Genomic DNA, 20037 nt, shown 5'->3' on the forward strand with positions numbered 1-20037 from the left:
CCCACCTGCAGCAACACCTGCACGCCACTGAGTCGTTTCTCAGCATTTCAGCCAAAAGACAGTGCAGATTTTAAGAATTTATCCGTACTCCAGGTTTTACAGCTACTGACACTTATTCAAAAAGCGAACTGATGGCTTTGGGGACTGCATATTCAGAGCAGGACCTGGTTTCTCTGTTATCTGTCAGACAACACATGGCTCAAGCTTCCTTCCCCAGCTGTATTTTAATATGGAAATCTATTTTTGGAGCACAGACATCAACTGAAGAAACGCATGAGGTTGCTCAGATGTCAGGACCGCTGCTACGAGCTCAGCTTGAAAACTTCAAATACACAAACTGCTTCTAGAGAGACAGCTCTATCGGAGCCTGCATTTCTCTGAGCGTAGGAGGGAAGAGAGGAGGGGAAAGGCGCCTGCAAGGAACCAAACCCACAGCTCACGGCTTCCTTGGGGGGTGTCGGGGTCCTCCGCGGGACAGTGACCCCCAGCAGGGACACGCAGCACGAGGACCTGCGTGGGACACGGCTGCACGTCACTGAAAGGCAAGCCTTGGGAAGAGATCCCACCTAGAGCCTGGAGTGCGTCCGATAAAGTCCCATCGAATCTACTTCAAAAATGGAAAAAAAAAAAAAATATTCCTTTGATTGAAAAAAAACAAACCAACCAACCACGAAATGCTTAAACATCAATCTATGCTAACAACTACTTCTTGCAGAAAAAATGCATACAACTCCTCTGGATATTTTCGAGCAAGAAATGCTTCAAAATGACAGCAGAGTGTTTTAAAAATAATCAAGAGCAGCAGCTATTGCTTACAGGTCGTAAAAAATAACATGCTTCTCCCCTCTGCTCACAGCATGCCCTGTTAAGTGCTTGCGCTTCCGCTGTTTGCTTTCAGGAGCAGATTTCAAGAGCACTTACAAGAGGAGAAGCTCCGTCGAGATCCTTGCTGAATGCTACACGACTGCGTTAAAGCAGCAACCCCTTCCCTCAGTCACACTCCTCTATTTTATTGAAATCCAGAAAATGGGCAAAGCTGATTTAATCGGATTCAATCACTAATGCCAGTTACTATTTCTTTAATTATCTTCTAGCCAGTTATAAAAAACTGAAACAGTAATACTTCCACATCTTCACTGGAACACTTCCATGCTTTAATTTACATCACCTAGGTTGGAGGAAGGGTCACTTTAAGAACATTAATTAATTTCTTGATACCTGCCATCTCCCCATAAGCTAATGAAGCTACGTAACACACAATTAAGAACACTGAAGAAGCATCACCTGAACGGTGAAAAATTGTATCTGGGGAAAAAAAAAAACCCAAACCCTCCTAGAAACTCCAGATGAAAAAAATGAACATGCAGGCCGAACAGAAAAAGCAGCAGCCAAGGCATTTATTTGAATAATACCAGACAAAATGAAAATACTCTTAACCTGTGAAAGTCCCCCATGATTTAGCCTCTTCCTTCTGATCTTGTACTGACAGAAGTGGCTGAAACACAACTACTTGTGGGCTTCTCGATCAAAGCAATCTCAAGGAAATTAATTTCTTTTTGTGCTTTAATTCCACATCAGAGATGCTAGTGCTTCTTACGGGGGGGAATAACAATCAGATGATACTTAGGAAGACCTCCCTCGCTCCCCCAACCATCAACCTGACAATGGTCTTTAAGGCTCAGTTTATGTGATTTAGTGCTGCACGTTACCTTTCCTTTGGGTTTTAAGCTAAAAAAACCTGCTGTATGTGTGTGTGTGTGTGTGAGCCTCAGCTAAATGAGCTGTGGCTTGAGGGAAAGACCCCAACTTATCAGTGAACAACACCTGCAGAAAGATAAGAAAATAAGATTATTGATCTTGCTGCAAGAAGACGGCAGCCTAAATGCTACTTAAGAAAAACTCTGAAGCGCTTTTTACTGGGCTTGAATTATTGAAGCTAAATGATTTATTTAAGCATTTTTAAAAACGGGCTGAATTTTCTTCCTCCTCTGACTCCCAAGGGAAACAGCCGCGCCTGGGGCTGAGGAGCACCACGGAGCCCAGCATCTGCAGAACGCTTCCCTCCCAACTCCGCGGGATTTCACCGCAGGATAACGAAATAACACCAAGCAACACCCAAGCCCGGCCGGGGCTGGTTCCAGCCCACCTCCCCGCATCCCCCCCGGCCAAGCCCATCGCTCCCCGGGGACTCCCGCAGTTGCAGCCGCGGAGCCGAGGCGGGGGGGGGGGGAAGCCACCATTCCTCCCCCCCCCTTTTTTTTTTTTCCCTTTTAAATACCGATTCCTCACCATTTTTCCCCCCCAGCCACGTAAACCTGAATAAACACAGAAATAAATAACCCCCCCCGCAAAGCATTCACTCTCGAGTAATGACGCGCACCAACAGCAAAACTCCTCCTCTTCCTCTCCTTTTTTTCTTCCCCTTCCCGCTTTACACACCTCGGCGAGGGGGGGGCTCTTTCCCCCGGTACCACCAGCAGCCGTCGTGTCTGTGTGTGTGTGTCTGTGTGTGTGTCCCCCCCCCCGGTCCCCGCCTCCATCCGCAGCGGAGAGCGGCCGGCAGCGCTGCCCACGGTTCTCCCCGGTGTGTCCCCCCCCCCCCCCCCCCCCCGGTACTCACGGGCTCCGCTCCGCAGCGCTCGCCGAGCCGGCGCAGGGCGAGGGGCCGGGCCGCGCCGCCGCCACCGGGGCGGAGCGGAGCGGGGCGGAGCGGGGCGGGGGCTGCCCACCGCCCCCGGACCCGCCGCCCTGCCGGCCAACGCAGGGGCTGCAGCGCCGGCAGCTTCCCACACACCCCCCTTCCCGGGAAACCCCCCTCCCGGGACCCCCCATCTTCCCGAGACACCCGCTCCTGGGACTCCCCCCCCTCCCAGGACCCCTGTCTTCCCAAGACCCCCCCCCTCCGGGGACTCCCCCCCCTCCCGAGACCCCCCTCTGGAGACACCCTCTTCCCCAGACCCCCCCCTCCCAAGACCCTCCTTGCCAGGACCCCTCTGTCGCAGACACCCCCTCCCGAGACCCCCTCTCTTGGGACCCCCATCTTCCCGAGACCCCCCCCCCTCCTGGGACTCCCCCTCTCCCAGGACCCCCATCTTCCCAAGAGCCCCCCCTCTGGGGACACCCCCCAAGACCCCTCTGTCCCAGGACACCCCCCCTCCTGAGACCCCCCCCATCTTCCTGAGGACCCCCCCCCCTTCCTGGGACTCCCCCCCTCCCGAGACCCCCGTCTGGAGACACCCTCTTCCCCAGACCCCCCCCCTCCCAAGACCCTCCTTCCCAGGACCCCTCTGTCCCAGGACACCCCCTCCCGAGACCCCCATCTTCCTAAGACCCCCCCCCCCTCCCGGGACCCCCACTCATGGGATCCCCCCCTGGGGACACCCCTTTCCCGAGACACCCCCTCCCAAGAACCTCCTTCCCAAGACCCCTCCATCCCAGGACACCCCCCTCCCGACACTCCCCCTCTCGGGACCCCCATCCTCCTGAGACCCCCCCCTCCCAAAACCCCCGCCGTCCCAGGACCCCCTTCTGGGGACACCCCCTTCCCGAGACCCCCCCTTGCCAAGACCCTCCTTCCCAGGACCCCCCGCTCCCGGGGACCCCCCCTTCCCAGGACCCCCCCCCCCCCCTTCACCGGGGAGCAAAGGAAAAGGGTTGGAAGTATGGCCCTGGGGACCCGGAGATTTACGGATGGGTGGGAGCGACTCCATACATCCAGTGGTGCTGGTTCCTCCTTGCATCCCGAAGGTCGCCAGTATTTTATTGCATTACCCGAAATAGAATGAAAGCGTTGAAAACGCTGCCTTGAATACAAATGCTGAATTCCTGTCATTTATGTCTGGTGGTTCCCTACCTCGGTGCCTCGACGGTGCGTGATGTTTCCCACCGAAGTTATTCCCCTTCCAGCAAATATTCCCATCACCCTCCGGACAGGTCCTTCGCCTTAGTCTGTGACAGCCTTTTGCTGACAACCAGAATGGGATCAAAACCACCGAGATCTTAATTATCCCGTTCCCATTACCGCGAGCGCGATCTGACATCCTCGTTTTTCCGAATGCCTCCTGCAAGTCGCTGGGAAAGGCTGAGCAGAAAATAAAACCCAGGAATGTCGCTGAGCATCTGGAGTCCTGCAGCAGAGATGCTGCGTGCCTGCTCAGGGAAAAACTGTGCGAGCTCCCTGTGCTCCAGCAAGGACTGACTGCTCAGCTTCTTACAGAGGAGCACAGCAGTTTGATGGAGAAGTATTTGAAATTTCTTGCCCGAGTTGGTTTTTTTTTTGCACCTGAGGAGCCGCACGAGCGTCACGCACGCCTGCGCTGAAGCGCAGCTCTGTAACGACAGTATGGACTCGACATTTTTACTTGGAAAACGGAGCTGAGGAGGCTGCGTCCTCACCTGGAGAGCAGAAAAGGGTCTCAAAGCACAGTACGAAGTGGAAAGCACAGTTTACACGAGTAGGTATCGCGGCCACGCAGAAGCCTTTGCATTCACACCTTTGCCTACAGCGACGATTGGAAATATCCCGGATTCAATCCCAGCCCTGGTCCCAGGGCCCTCGTTAGGCGCAGGCACCCTTTGCTGCAGCCCCCGAGCAGCAGAAATCCCGTGGGCCGGCACGGAGAGGATTTGGGGAGGACGTTTTTGGGGACGAGGTTTTGGGGAGAAAGCTGCTTCCACCAGGTGTCCCCCGAGTGCGGTGCGGCCCAGCAGCGGTGGGTCCAGGCTGCTTCAGACACCTCACATACAGAAAATGATCAAATCCCACCCAATCTTTATGCTAGCACTTCCTTTAGGAAAAAAAAAAAAAAAAATCAGAAAGGCTTGCTTTAACTGGAAACTTTCTTCTTTTCATTAGTTGCCACCTTAACAAAGAGAATTAGATAAAAGTACTCTAATTAAATAATGCCCTTTAGTTTTGCCTAATGAATACTAGGTAAATACAATGGCATAATTTGAGCTTCAATAAAAAAACCCCTAAACTCCTTATCTTCATCCATCTAGCATTAAATAGAATAAAAGCCCGTCTGGGGCTGAATTCTGGTCACTTTGATGTTTGTTGTGGTCTCTGTTTATACTTTAAAAGTTTTAACTACTCATATTCACGTTCTACCTGCAAAGTTTCGAATCCCTTGGAGTTTAGGGTATTTTAGCACAACAACCGCTCCTGAAGATGTTCACCCCTCCGCTCGCCTCAAGCCTTGTCCTCCCAAGGAAAAGCGCTCAGAGCTCGGGGTCCACAGCAATAACCCACCCCGGCACAGCTCATAGCACGGAAAAGCAAACGGTCTGCACGAAGCACGGCAGCAGTTTCACGTGTGGGTGTTCCAAAGCATCGGGCTGTGTCCTATGGGAAGATAACATCACCTAAAATCCGTTTTACCCCCGTGGTACCGGGTGCTGCTGCGGCCGGAGAGCCACCGAGGACACGCGCGGCGGCATCACTGCGAGAGAGTCAAAACCAACCCGCACGACGGGGAGAGAGCCTCCGGAGAGTAATTATCATCTAAAGCGCTGCAATGCTTTTCATCTTCAAAGTACATTAAAACCACTACCTAATTAATTTTTACAACAGCCCTCTATGCTCAGGTGCCTTAAACATAATCTCCGTTTATAGATACAAAAAGCCAAGGGTGATGTAATTTGTTCAAGGCCAAAAGGAGTCTGCATCTGAGGTGGGGATGGGTACTGCTTATTGCAAGCAGCGGGCACCAGAAACCTGTCCAACTTCTACTTCTGAGCGAAAAACTTTAAAGACAAAGAAAGCAATTTCATCTCTTTAACAGGAATAAAGATCTAAGCAACTACACCCAGGTAGTGGCACCAAATGCAACAAAGCTGAGTGAACGGTTGCACAAAGGTTTGGTAGGTACCGACGATCTGACTTTTTTCATGGAAACATTTTTCTACTTAGAATAGCGATGCTTCCACTTCTGCAGCGGGGCTCTCTCCATCAGCATCAAAACCAGTAACAAACCAACCCGGCACCTGGCAAAACAACCGAGCACAGGGAGCAGGCTGTAACGTTTACACATTTATTTGAAAGTTTGGGATGTTTCTTCCCGCTGCTCAGGAGTCCAGTGTAAACCTGCTGTAGTTGAAAGAGTTGTTGCTTAAACTAAATTACGTGAGCTTGACGACAAAAGGTAAAATAACAAAGCATTCAGGGAAAGTAAGTCTGAGTTGAAACTCTCTTAAGAGCAGGGGGAATTAATGGGGGGGTGCTTGGAGATCAGCGGGGTGATGGGACAGCCCCAGTCCAACAAACCCCGAGCGGGCTGGGGACTTTCACACCAGATGGCAGAGGTTGTCCTTCAGCTGTAGGGCAGCCCCACCGCCGCGTCTTTGTGCCGGCGGTTCGTCGGTCTTCGGTTTGAGCTACCCAACGCCTGCGGAGATGCTGCTGGTGCCAGGGTGGTCCTGGCTCCTCTGCTCCTCCTTAGCACGCTGGTTCTGCTCCGCGCATGTAAGTAATATAGATGGAATATAGAATTCAAAACTTTAAAGAAAACTTGAACATCCAAACTCCGCATTTTGCCGGTGTTTCTGCTAGTAAGCCTCTAGTTTGTTTTCTGTACCCAAATGGCTGACAGCTAATGCCAAAGCAGTGGGGATTTTTTTCCAGCTCTCATCGCTTTGGGCTGATGGACTCTCTGCATCTCATCGGGAGCTCTGAAGCCACAGCAGCACATGCAGAATGGCACTTCTTCCCTGCCAGACTGTGGTCAGCCATTTCTTCCACTGTCTTTTTAAAGGATCTCCTTACAGAAGTATTTCTTTGAAAAAGAAAGTTGGGCACAGGCACTCACCTAAGGGATTCAGTGAACAGGATATTATGGAAATACAGTTCAATGCACTGCAGTTGTAATGCACTAATCCATCGTGTTTTGGAAAGGAAACATGACTAACTGAATTTCCTTTCTTTAAGTAGGTAGTGACTCAGCCTTTCAAAAGTAAAAAGAAAAAAAAAGTAAGCATTAAAATCACAAAGGACCATTTCCAAATTCTTCGGTAGCAGCCCTGCTCATCTTGCTGGTGAAAGGACTGTGCAAAACCTGCTACAGCTGGACGTGGAACAGAGCAAGAGGGAGATGGGTACAGCAGAGCAGGCTCTATTTCTTGCAATCAAATATGGGCGGTTCCGCCCATCCTCTCTTGTGCTGGGCTGAGAGTGGGGAACAACTTCAGCATCGCGATAACAAATAAACGGCCAGAGCTGGAACATTATTCTCGAATTTCAGTTTGGTGGATGTGGCCCTTCTGTCCCCTATGGCTTTTATGTTGCAGCTGGAAAGAATGCGCCTGCTCCCATTGCTCTTCCCATTCAGCAGAGAGTTTGCAAAAAGCCCAGGAAGCCTGAAGTGATTTTGTCCAGTGATGCAGAAGCTTCAGGTAAGCAGCTGCTCTTTCACTGTTTCTCTTTTTACAAAAGCTTTGCTGAGCCCTTTGAGAACCAGAGGCCCAGCACATGAATTGCTGAGATTCAAGCGCAGATAAAACCAGATCATTTTACATTTTCCTTTGGACTTACCACCTGCTTATTAACTGACCCGAGTCCCACTCCTGGCCCATTTCTTGTCCCTGTTTCGATCATTTTTCTCATGGCTCGGGCGCTGGCTGTGCCTCTGCTCCGCTGCAGATGCTCTCCTGACCTCGGGCACGTCGCTGCCGCAGGGGAGACCGAGCGACCACAACCTAAGGGCTACTTACGCCGGGAGTCCTTGGCACGCTCTTCCTTCTGCATCTAAGACTACCTTCGCTTTCCAGAAAGCAGAAATAAAAAAAGAAACGGCATTTATACTGTAAACCATAGCTGTTCTCAGCACGCAGTCAGAGGACACAGATATTCTCACCCGACACGGGGCTCCTCCTGCATCCAAAAAGGTCGCGATTCTATCGAAGCCGAGCGCCGGCACCAGGTTTTCTGCCTCGTGCCAGCAGCCTGCCTTCTCGCCGCTGAGGGTCTGCATTGAAGAACTGCTCTTTTCTTTCTTCGAGGGATCGTTATTAGAGACCGCGCTGGGCAGAACCAAATTACAGGCGAAAAACCGAGCTCCCCGTTGTGTCCCGCTTCTATTTGGAGACAGCGTTTCCCGAGTGCCCAGCACTTCAGCGCGGCACAGGCGGGGAGAACAAAACCACAGTAATCTCCTTGTGCCTTTTTTCATTACGGTGAGTTTTGTTCGGCTGCGAGGCAGCGTGCGGCACGGTCCCTCATTAGGAGCATCGGGGTGCCCGGCGTAGCGGGGACCGAGCAGGAACCGCTGCTGCTTCCCAGCTCGCTTCGCCTGCTCTGGTTTCATCCAGATTGAAACAAAATAAAGCTGTTAAAAAAGCAGGTTGTCCAGAATTTTTTTTAGGTTTAATTAATCAGACGAGTTGCCATCAACGGTTAAACTTATTCTCAGAAATCAGGTAGCTTTCTCTGTAAGCAATTATTCCACCCTCCAGAACAGAGGCAATGGCTTATAAGAAGACAGAACGTGCTTTAAAGAGGAGATATACTCCATATTTACTGGAAACGATGTGTTTGCATCAATAAACCTGTTTATAAGCACCAAGGATGATGCATTTGCATCATCTAACGCTAGAGCCCGGACCCTCTGCCAGGGAAGCCCTTCGACAGCAATTCAGAGCACCTAATTTAGAGGCCTGCCTCTTTCTGTGAGCTAGAAGGAGACTAAAATAAGCTGTGCAAAACCCAACTTCCTTCAGCATTTACTGCTCAAAGGCTGCAGCTGCACCCAGCTGAGAAGGGTGCTCTGCCACTGCCAAAGCCACGAGCTCTTTGCCACCCAAAACTTCCCCAATATTCAGAAGCAGGGCACGATTATCAAGTACAGGCCAATACCAATAGCAATTTATAGCTGCGTATCAAGAAAAAGGGTTGAAACCCTGTTGAGAACGGCAGCATTTTGCACCTCTATAAAAGGTTACGCAAAATGCAAGTTCTTAGGAGTCAGATTTGCTCATAGCATGCAAGACAAAAATTTTACTCTCTGCCCTTATCCACCTTCTATAACAACATTCAAACTGGCTCAAAATAAAATTTCATAAAAGAAATTTCAATCTTGGCCTAAGACTTGGCACAGAGAGTTTCAGCCCGGTATTGACTTTTATGGGAAGTTAGAAACCTCTGGAAAAAACAAGTTTTCTAACTGAAGCATCAACAGACTCTGAACAACAGCAGTGCCGGGGTACAAGAATAATATATATATATATTGTACTCAATGCGTATAGAATACTGTGATCACAGCCACGTCGGTATAAACTTATATTCATTCTGGTCGTGAATGATACCCCACGTTTGTAGAAAAAAGAACCAAAATGCCTATTTTAAATCAGCACAGTTCAAAGGGGGCAAACGTGCCCCATCGCTGATGGGGTTGTGGCAGAAACCAGGTATTTTTCATCAGCACTGCCGTCATGCGTGGCAGCATCCCCCGATCCAGCCGGCTGTCAAACACTTGCCCACCACCACCCGTGTTCCCTTCCCAGTGAACTTTGCTGTACGGATTATGAAATACAATTTCCCGCTTAAAAAAACACTGCACTGGCTGACTCTGTATTACAGCATACTCTAGATATACCTGTCATTTAAAGAAAAATTATGCTTCCTGTTGCCGGCCCAATAAAAATATCCCGTCAGACAGAGGCTGCTACCTGCCCTTATTTAGCACTGCTTTTCTCAGAATCTCACTTTTGGAGCTGCTCAACCTCATTTAACCGTGTTCGAGAACATTTTTGCAGTGGATTCCTCCTCCTCCTTCCTCTCCCTGGCTGCCAGTAAGGCGTCAGCTTCTAGCCCTGAATATTTGGGCTTCTTCTTGCCTTGCACGCTCCATACCAGGAGCTTCCAGGTGGTCACCTGCCTGGGACACCGTGTCGCATTGCATCCATACCCAAAAAATCATCAGGCACCTACATCCGAGGCAGGGCTTTTGCCAACAGAGCCGCCGGGCAGAGGTGAACCCCCCTGCAAAAGGGCTCGCGGCCGCCTTCGCCTTCAGCGTCCAAGCCCCCCGCTGCTGACGTTTACAGCGAGCCATCCAAATTTGTATCACGTTAAACAGGAGCGCAAAAGCCTACCGCTAACAAACTCATCAGATGTATTCACAAAAAAAAAAAAACACAAACGGCTCCAGTAATTAACTCCAGATCACGTTACCCTGGGAGCTACATAAATAGAATAAAGGTTTAATAAACCACCTCGACAAAAACACTCACGTGGTGGTGGTTGTACGCACCGAGTGATAAAGCCCATCCCTACCCCGCAGAGCTTACAGGCAGCTCTAGTCTGGCAGCGGGGAGCCTGCCTGCAGGAAGCCCTCGGACCCCCCCACGATGCTCAGCCCCCCCGTGGGACCCTGTTCCCTGGGCAGGAGCACCTGCAGGCACGGGTCTGCATCCAGGGGGAATCCAGAGCAACGACCCGTTTACAGCTGAACCCTTAATTGTGTTGTCGAATGAACCTGTGACTCGATTTGCTGCAAAAAAAAAAATAATCGGCGGAACAAAGGAGTCGGGGGAAAAACAGCGAAAAACAAAGTCCGAAGTACAGAGCAGTGCCACAAGGTGAAAAAAAAAAACAAAACTAAATGCCAGTGTAAGCCAGGGAGCGAGAGAGACGAGGCAGATGACACAGAGGGACTGCCATCCGCCGGGCCAAAGGTTGTGCCTACACCTCCACCCAGCCAACAGCCGCCCAAGCCGTGCCACCGAGCGATGCCGCAGGGCTGGGGATGTACGCGGCGCGGGAAGGACCCGGAGCCAGCGCTGCAAATCCAGCAAAGCACAAAAGGTCTGGGACTGAAGGCTGAATTAAGTGCTCACAAGACGCCTGAAGGATGCATTTTGGTCCATTACTTCACCAAAGTAAACAGAGAACCTATTATATACATATATATATATATATATATATGCACGGAGTACAGATAGGAGGAAATGCAAACAGTAAAAAAACCCAGCAATATTTGCAGCGTTAAAACCCACACCAGCAGCCAAGGAAAAAGCGGCCACGACATTTAGCTCTGCCTCTACCATGCCAATCCTAACACGTGTGACAGAGGAACAGGACCGCCGATGGGGGCTTTCTGCATGCAGGGCATGTCTTGAGCATGGACGCCTCTGTACAGCAACACAGCAAAAAGGTGACCACATAAAACGTACCTGGTAAAATTTCAGGCTTTTTTTTTTTTTACAAGAGACAAAAACATCACCAAGAGCACGACTGCAAGTCTCAGAAGGAGGGACATGCAATGTAAGATATGCCATATAAAAACACCTTTTCCCCCAGCCCCCAAGTAAATGATTTCCAGAGGTATGAGGCTGCTTTGGTTCATCTGTGTGTTAACCTCACATTTTTTTTAAATATTAAAAAAATATCCTATCTGGCTCTTAGATGTCATGGCTCTCCACATCCATCTCTGCCCCTCTTCTTTAGGTTAACAGACTCTAGCATCACCCTCGCCCCTCCTGGAAGAGAGTGCTCAACCCATTATTATTATCTAGCCAGATTTACGGCTCTAAGACCTTACTATTACTTAGGTTACTAAGTTGAAAGTAGTTTTTATTTATTGGCCTCTGCCACTTTTATGAGCTGCATGTACTTCTTGGGTCATTTTATCCTCTCTGAATTCCCCAGCTATCTGGCTAAAGCCACAAAGAGAGACTTTCCCAACTCTGCGTGCACCAGGGCAGCACAGTTTGTTTAACTTCTGCCAACTGCCGTGTCCTCCTGGGCTTTTCATCCACCTACTCAAGATCCAAGGTGGGAAAACATGCAACGAGCCAACGGCTGCAAGAGAAGAGTCTTGAGGAGAAAGAGATGGAGGAAATTCAGAGAAAAGTTAAGATGTAGCTGAACTCTCAGGAACCGTGTTTGGCTTTCAAAACGCTCACAGCCTGCAATTCCCTTTAAACCGGGGAACAAAGGAATGCAGGATATCGCTCGGCACCATTCAGGCTGGTGAAGAGCAGATGGTCTCTGCTCCCATAAGCGGCTCATGCTGTGGCCGGCTCATTGTTTCTCACCTTCCCTCTCGTCAAGCCGTATTCTCCTCCCCAGCATCTGCACCCGCTGTTTGCTTTGGCTTTTCTTCAAGCTCCTTCCCCAGACATCCTCTCGGGGATACCCCTTTTTCCAGCTGGTCCCTCTTCTCTTGGAGAACTTCCTACCGTTTCTTCATCTTCTGTAGCAAAGAGCCCTGCCTTGCCTGCCTGCCCCGTAGCAGGCAGAGCCTTTAGTGTGCTTATTCCTACTATTTTTTTATTTTCCACCAGCACGGTGGTGTGAGCGCGCTGTATCCCAGGAGCATCAGGGAAATGGCTGGCACTCACCTGTCCGCATGCAATCAGCTCCGCTTCTCTATGGGGGCTGACCACTACCTCAGCTAAAATTGATGGGAAATTTCACGGGGTACTGTCCAGGGGATAGGATCACGTTTGAAAATATCGTTGTCTTGCCTGTCGTCTCTAAAAGCCATCGTTACACTCTCTCACAGGACAGACCATGCCAAACCCTCGCTACCCTTGCCCCCCAATATCCTTCCTTCTCCCCAGCTCCCATTCCCATGAAGGGAGGCGATGGCTGGAAGCAGCAGAATCCAACAAAAACATGAACCGGAACTGAAGGAAACCGAAATAGCCACTGGGTCCTTCTGCAGAGGTCCTGCTGGAGCCCGTCCCACCTCCGGCTCCATGGAAGTTGGCTCACCAAGCTCTTCTGCTCTGCTCTGCTCGATTTCTTCATTTGCAAAGCGTATATTGTTTTTGGAAGATCCCACTTCCCAGGCACCGTGACTTCTGTCCGTCCCTGCACCGGGTTGTCATCCAAAATACACAACAGCTTCAGAGCAATAGCTACGGCACCTTCACGCCATGTGACATGCTGGGAAAACCGTGATTTGAGCCCAAAAACCTGGCCTTAGCGTTCAAGGATGTACAAGGAGGTACCAGAGGTGTTTTGGACACCAGTTGCGCTTCTGTCTCACACCATCTATGCTTATAACAGTTATAAACCACACATGACCAGCATCTGAATTTTCCAAACAATTCTTAGCGAAGGGATATAAACCAGGGGAAAACATAGCCCTCCCCGCCGAGATGTAAGAAATGGAAATATATAACAGAAGTCTGACAATGGGCTTGCAGGAGTAAAGCAGGACGACTTTGAGAAGCTGCACCCCTCGAGCTTGCTGTTGTTTGTGGACAGAGCCGTGGGATTAATTTTTGGCCTGCCGATGATCCACAAGCGATCGTTCGCGCAAACACTGAAACCGAAGCCTCTAATTGTATTTCTACTGGACAAACCCACCACATGACATGGCTCGCCTTCCAAGCGACCCGATCAAAGCGAATGCTGGAAACGAAGTCGTGTCTAAAACAAATACATATTTCAGCACAAATCTCGTGTTTACAAACGCAGAGAGATTTTTCAGTAGTGCCCTGAAACTGCAGCATGTTTGTCCAATTTCTCTGCAGCAAATTCGTTTCTTAGCAATGAAGGAGCAAGCTGGAAGGAGGAATAAACAAACCATATCATGTATAAAATTCAAACGACTACATACGGAGGGTAAGTTCTAGAGAAAAAGTTATGGCCAGACCCAGACGTAGAAATCAGATCTCTTTGTTCAGCCCTATGGATTCCCCCTAGCAGAAACTCCCTTCCCGCTGAGCTGCTCTCTCCCCAGGCACTTTGCAATACCGCCGTATTTCACGGCCACTCGTAACTAGATAATTCAGCTACTAAAAAGTCATTGCGCAGGGATGCACACGGCATGGCACTGCTTATTGACACAAGATGATTAAAGTAACGTTCCTAGAGAATTCACTTGCGCGCATTGGGAGAGACAGGCTCACGTAAGGCAGCTCGCCGGTCCCTGTGCATCGCCCCGCAGCCTTTACGTACGTCACCATTCAAGAAGCGATTTTTCTGTTCTGCTTCAGCGTCTGCTCTCACAAACTAATTGCTGCACAGCAAATCAAAGTGTTTTACTGTAAACCAAACCAGCAACTCAAGTCGTGTTTAAAAAACTACTTAATAAGCCCTCAGAAGACAAACGGCCTTTTCCACAGCTTGGAAGCGCTGCTGACCACGGGAGGAGACAATTTGAACAGCAGAGACGGGGACCTGAGCCTGTTACGGGACAGGAGGGTGAATCCTACCTAGGGCGAAGGAGATCAGGTCACGTTGTGTGCAGAATTTAGACTTTAAAAATAAAAAGATTTGCCAAAGGGAAACTAAACGCCGAGCACAAAGGCCGGGCGCTGTGCTGGAGCAATCGTGAGCGATAAAGGTAATAAAGTGTTTTGGTACCACCGGACTGAAAGCTGATGGTAACTTCTTCACGGCACCGTGACGCACCGTCCGTGGAAGTCCAGTCGTCCTTACGTGGGGTCCCCCGCTGACATCCCCGCTCGGCTCCATCCCGCAGGGGCTGGGGAAGGCTGCAGCCCCCACCTCCGCAGCCGCACCGCCGGGTCCCACCGCAGCCTGCCGAAACTCGTCCGCCGGCCGAGCTTCGCGCACCCTCCAACCCTCCGCACGCGAACCGCCGGGCGGCACGGACGAGCCTCTGCGGGTCCCAAGCTCAGCCTAAACCCGTTAAAGCCGGGAGAAAATTTCCCTCGGCGTTAGCAGGGTGCTGTACGAGGGTGCCCTAATTCTAGGGAAGGCAGCGCTGCAGCGTGATCCCAGAACTCCTGCATGCTTTCGCGGAGGGGGAAATACGGAAAAACATCAAAAAAACCCCAATTAAAACTGACATTGCGCTGTTTGCTGGGTGCCAGCAGGTTTTGCTGGGCTGTCCCAGCTCGTGGATGTGACGGGGACGTCCCGGAGCACCTGATGGCACCTGGGACACAGCAAGGGACACAGCCAGCGCTCTGGGAAACTGCGGAGAACAAGGACTCCATCCTCTCTAGGAAAAAAACGCCCTAAACCAACCGGGCTCTTGTTCTCACCCGACGGATGTTCTTCCAACAGTCATCGAAAAACTTTATGAAAAACCAAAGGAGCAGCCGTCGTTTTGCACCTGCGTGCAAGTTAGAGCAACAAAAGGTTGTCAGAAACATTAAAAGCAAATTAAAAGCCATAGTCTTACTGCACATCCTTATCGAGACGAGGCCTCCGGACTGCGGCCGGCTCGCTACGGCAATCCTCGAAGGCTGCCCGCGCCGCTGCTAATTTAGCTTATAGCTACTGAATTTTAACGCTGCCATTTGTAATGTGTTAGTTAAGGGTTTGTCAGCATTTCCATCGTAAACCTTTCATTTGGGGGATTTATTGCTTGGCTATAAGGATTCGCTCTAGCTGCAAGTTTGGCAGGAAGGACCACATACAGCAGCATATTTCCCTCACCCCAAACAATCACTCCGAACATAAGGAAAGTTACACCAACAGATCCCTAATTGAGGGTTACAGCCTCCCTCAGACTTCGGCCCTTGCAGCTAAAAATGGCAAAATCCTGAGCAACACCAGCCTAGCGCGAGCTCAGCTGCACGGGGCCGGCTGGGAAACGGAGCGGCGCAAGGGCACGGTATAAAAATCAGCTACAATACACATTTTCCAGCCCAAGGGAAAAGGGCACGGGAAGCGGCAGTGCTTCTTACAATCCCAGACGTGTTCTCCATGCAACCTTTTCCCTGGCTTTTATACCTCGGTCATCAATATTTCGCTGGGGTGTAAACCAACATCCTTGGCATTAATTTAGCTATAAATGTTTATAAAGCGCACATTTCTTAGCGCTTAGGGCTTTTTTTATTATTCTTCCAGTGTTCCTATAATGAAACATATAGAGCACTGCTTTAGGAAGGCCTATCTTTTCTCTTCTTTAGGAGCTTTTCCCAAAGTGGGGTTCCTCCGTACAGAAGGGGGTCCCCATCTTCTACCACACCCCGGCGTACAGCTGCGTTTCTGATCCAGACAGCATCCTCATCTCAGGCGGATGTCATCGCATCGGCTCTACTGGCTCTTCCCATGGGAAACCTCCGTGAGCCTGCTGGGGCCTAGCTGACCACCTTGGAAAACATTCTGTTTCAGACTTGGGATAAACTCACTTCAACCGATCTGCCTGTGAGGGTAAAAGGAAAAAAAAAAAAAAAAAAAGATTAAGAAATTGCTAATGTTATATAAGGTGACTAAGAGCCGTGGTTAAGCCAGGGCACCACCGCGCTACGCAGAATGTACACCGCCCTCGGCATCCTACGAGCACAAAAGCAAGAGGTTCCTCTCCAACGGATCCTTAATATCTAAAACCAACGGAGACAAAACGGAGCGTGTCTTTTTTTTTCCTCTTCCCGCTGTATTCTTCCACCCCTCGCTCGCTCTCGTTCTCACCGTGGCGCACCAGAACCCTGCGGCGGGCTCTCCCGCGCCCGCTGTTGGGTGACCGGTGGTAGAGGCTCTGCGTGCACCCACGGGTCACCCGTGGGTGCGGGTGGGACCGACCGCGCCGAGACCCCCCCCGTGGGCACCGCGTCCTCGCTCCCGCTCCGGGGTGCGACCATCCCGCCACGTCCGCTTCCAGCTGCACCCCGAGACCCGCAGCCTTTCCCCGGTCCCCAGGGAACCTCAGGGTCCCCCCCCCCGGGAAGCGTGTGCCTCGGCTGGACGCCGCCTTCCCCCCCCCCCCCCGCACCCAGTCACGGAAGGAGGACAGCCGGCAGCCACCGCACCCGCCTCCCGCACCGCGCCGGGACCACCCAGGAGCTGCGCAGCAGGCAGGCAGGGGCGCAGGCAGGGGCGCAGGCAAGCAAGGGTACAGGCAGGGGTGCAGGCAGGCAGAGGCGCAGGCAAGGGTGCAGCTGGGGTGCAGGCAGGGGTGCAGGCAGACACAGGCAGGCAGAGGCGCAGGCAAGGGTGCAGCTGGGGTGCAGGCAGGGGTGCAGGCAGACACAGGCGTAGGCAGGGGCACAGGCAGGCAGAGGCGCAGGCAAGGGCGCAGGCAGGCAGAGGCGCAGGCAAGGGCGCAGGCAAGGGTGCAGGCAGGCAGGGGTGCAGGCAGGGGCACGGGCAAGGGTGCAGGCAAGGGTGCAGACAGGGGTGCAGACAGGCAGAGGCACAGGCAGGGAGGGGTGCAGGCAGGGAGAGGCGCAGGCTTGCAGGGGTGCAGCCAAGGGTGCAGGCAAGCAGGGGTACAGGCAGGGGTGCAGGCAGAGGCACAGGCAGAGGCGCAGGTAAGGGTGCAGGCAGAGGCGCAGGCAGGCAGGGATGCAGGCAAGGGTGCAGTTGGGGTGCAGGCAGAGGCGCAGGCAGGCGGAGTGCAGGCAGGGAGGGGTGCAGGCAGGGAGGGACCTTGCTCCCTCACATCCCCAGCACTTTGGGGTAAAAAAAAAAAACAAACAAACAAACCAGAACAGCAAACCAACCCCAAACCCCCAGGCGAGCCACCTCCGCCGCCACCGCCGCCCGACCCCGCGCACCTCCCCGCACCCGCAGGCGCGCACCCCGCCGGCAAAAAAAAAAACCAAAAAACCCAAAACCCCCCAAAAAACCCAACCACCCCCCCGGCGGCGCTCTCCCCGCGCGCCGCCCGCGCGCCCTTTGCGCGCCCTCGCCGCCCCCCGGCGCCCCGCCTCCCCGGCCCCCCCCTTCCTTTTCCCGCGCAGCCTCCGCGGGCGCGCAGCCCCGCCCCGCCCCGCCCTCGCGGGGGGGGGGGGGGGGAAAAAAAAAAAAAAAAAGCGGCGGGACTACAGCACCCAGGCGGCCGCGCGGGCGGCCGTCGGGAACGCGCCTGCGTAACGCAACCCCCCCCCCCCCCCCCCCCCCCCAGCAGCTCCCAAGTTTGGAGCTTTTAGCTGCCAGCCCTGGCCCATCATGTAGGTGCAGCAGAGCCTTCCCTCGCATTGCAAGGAGGGGGGGAGCAAACACCCCCCCCCCCCAGCTCTGCAAGCTGCCCTGCAAAGTGTGCAATTGCACGGCAACCCCCCCCCCCTCCTCCTCTTCTCCTTCCCCCCCCCCCCCCCCCTCGCTGCAAGGAGAGCTGCTGCAGCAAGTCAGGAAAACTCCAGTTGCATGAAGATTGAGCGCTTGCAGTTTGCATCTTTGTTGCAAAACTCGCTCCAGACGAGAGGCAAGGCAAAGTCTTTTGTGCTTCCCCTCCCCCCAGCAAAGCAAAGGGGAAAATGTCTCAGGCGAGAGGTAAGGCTCCTACTTCGGTTCGTTGCAAATATGCAAAAAGCCGTGCCTGCAGTTTTTTTTTTCAGTGCATGCATGCATTTTATTTTATTTTTTTTTTTTCGGGATGCAATTGCATTTTGAAGTTTGAGGGCTTTCAATGGCTCTCAGTTGCATTTCCTGTTTAGTATGTGCCTTTTTGCAGCCACACACACACTCACACACACAGTTCCTGTAAGGCAGGGCTTGCAGTTCAGCTGTGCATTGACGTTATTTGAATTCTTCTGCGGGGATTACTGAGCCCTTTTTTTTTTTTTTTTTTTTTTTGCCTTTTGCACAGTCAGGACAGATAAAAGGGTGTCGAAGAGCAGATGCGTTCGCTGCCGTATATATGCATGCAAAATGGGCACAATGCATGCGAATTGCAGCTGATTGCAAGCGCGAAATGAAATGAAACTTTTAAAGAAGTGCGGGGAGGAGATGAAAGGTGAAACTTGAGTGGAGTTACCAGGAATTAAATATATACCTATGTTTCCATGGGAAAGTATTGTTCTTGTGCCAGGACTGAGATCATTTTCCACCGATTTCTCTCTCCCCCCCCCCCCCGCCTTAATATTTGGTAACTTTTGGTCAGAGGGAGCAGTGTGGTTTGTAACACCAGATCGCTGAGAGCATGCAGAAGGGCTGCTTTATTTAGAATTTAGGAGCTCGGCACTTGGGATGGAGCGGGAGGGGCGTGTTTGGGTAGGGGACAACAGTGATTTTATTTTTTTTTTTTTTTTTTTTTTTGCCAGCGTGGTGGGGAAAGCTTGATCTTTGCTTTTTAACTTGATGATTATTCCGGCGTGGCTCTGCCTTGTGTCCTGCAAGGGGGTGGTGGGGGTGGGAGGAGGTGGAGAATTTAATATTGCAAAAATGCTGTGGGAATGCAATAGTCCCTGCAAGACCAGGCTGAGATGTTTAAGGAGGAGTTGCTCCGGCCATTCATTGTGAAAATAGATGCACATATATGTCAGCGATTGGCCACACAGATGCACCTTTTGGAGCTTCTTTTAAATGTTTGGATTTGATGTTGCAGCTTGCTTCTTGCATTTTGCAGCCCTCGCACATATTGGGTTGGGGGGGGGGGGGGTGAGAGACAGTGCATGGCCCGGTGGGAGAGCAGCTCCCAAACTGGGACTGAGGCTTTTTTGTTGTTGTTGTTGTTGTTGTTTTTAAAAAACAAACCCAAACCCAAGACATCTGTGAAGTCCGTGGCCTTCCACTATAAGCCTTGCTGGGAGGACATAGGAAGGAGGTGCCTTCACAGCTCTTGCCACACAGTTTTCCTTTGTAAGAAAAATGTAAAGTTGTTGTATAATTTATTCCTAATTTGGGTTTGCTGCAGTCATCTTTTCCAGCCAAGCAGAGAATTGTAAAAGTTTCCAATAGAAAGAGCCAAGGGAGTTTGATAATGCAAAATTGAACCAAATGGTACCCGCAGCACGCCGCCGTCCCCGCGAGACCCCCGGAGGGGCAGGGGAGCAGCCGCTTCCCAGGGATCCCTGGAAAACCTCGGGCTGGGAAAGCCTGACGGCACGGAGCCGGTGACAGGCAGGGACCCGTGCTGGTGACCCCGCAGCCCACCGGCCCGGGGTGCCGCTTCACCCCCACGCTCGCCAGCACCGGCCTTGGCCGTCCTCCTCGGTACCAGGAAAATGGGAAAAATACAAGTAGCCAACCCACAAAACATGATCTCGATGAATGGCATCATTCTTGAATCCGTTTGCCGGCCATCTCACGCTCTGCAATACGGGTGTCTTAAGGCTGAATTCCTTACACGGATAACTTTTCCAAGTTCAGCTGTTCAGGCTGAGTTTTTGCTCGGGAAGGGGTTTCAGCGCCGGGGTTTGCACCAGAGGTATCGTTCTTCAGGATGAATT

At 51.8% G+C, this 20037-nt stretch overlaps 2 protein-coding genes and 1 long non-coding RNA gene across 10 annotated transcripts in view; 1 reads left to right on the top strand and 2 right to left on the bottom strand.

Moving 5' to 3' along the window:
* ABCA5 (ATP binding cassette subfamily A member 5) overlaps positions 1–2656 on the bottom strand; it is a 34023-nt gene extending 31367 nt beyond the window's left edge. For 3 of the 7 annotated variants that reach the window (XR_005932568.1, XR_005932567.1, XM_030014182.2), the window contains exon 1: positions 6–531. The gene's annotated coding sequence lies outside the window, so the exon portion shown is untranslated. Of the gene's footprint in view, positions 1–5; positions 537–2360; positions 2380–2439; positions 2535–2620 lie in introns of those variants that run through there. The other 4 variants (XR_003923370.2, XM_030014184.2, XM_030014185.2 and 1 more) reach the window with 4 other exon arrangements.
* Positions 2657–3633: 977 nt separating this feature from the next.
* On the bottom strand, positions 3634–16776 carry LOC115341364. Of its 2 annotated transcripts, XR_005932569.1 has the most exons (4): positions 15656–16776; positions 14945–15032; positions 3854–4787; positions 3634–3733 (listed from the first exon to the last, which is right to left on the bottom strand). It is a non-coding gene; the product is annotated as an uncharacterized LOC115341364 (long non-coding RNA). The 2 variants fall into 2 exon arrangements; XR_003923371.2 differs by having other exon boundaries at positions 3642–4787; positions 15904–16776.
* Positions 16777–17795: 1019 nt separating this feature from the next.
* The window catches only part of MAP2K6 (mitogen-activated protein kinase kinase 6), a 54374-nt gene continuing 52132 nt past the window's right edge, over positions 17796–20037 (top strand). The window contains exon 1 of the mRNA XM_030015050.2: positions 17796–18139. Within this exon, the coding sequence (XP_029870910.1) occupies positions 18124–18139 (16 nt within the window). The 5' untranslated portion in view covers positions 17796–18123. The remainder of the gene's footprint in view (positions 18140–20037) is intronic.

This window comes from Aquila chrysaetos, chromosome 5 (genome assembly GCF_900496995.4).
Source record: "Aquila chrysaetos chrysaetos chromosome 5, bAquChr1.4, whole genome shotgun sequence".
Lineage (NCBI taxonomy): Eukaryota > Metazoa > Chordata > Aves > Accipitriformes > Accipitridae > Aquila > Aquila chrysaetos.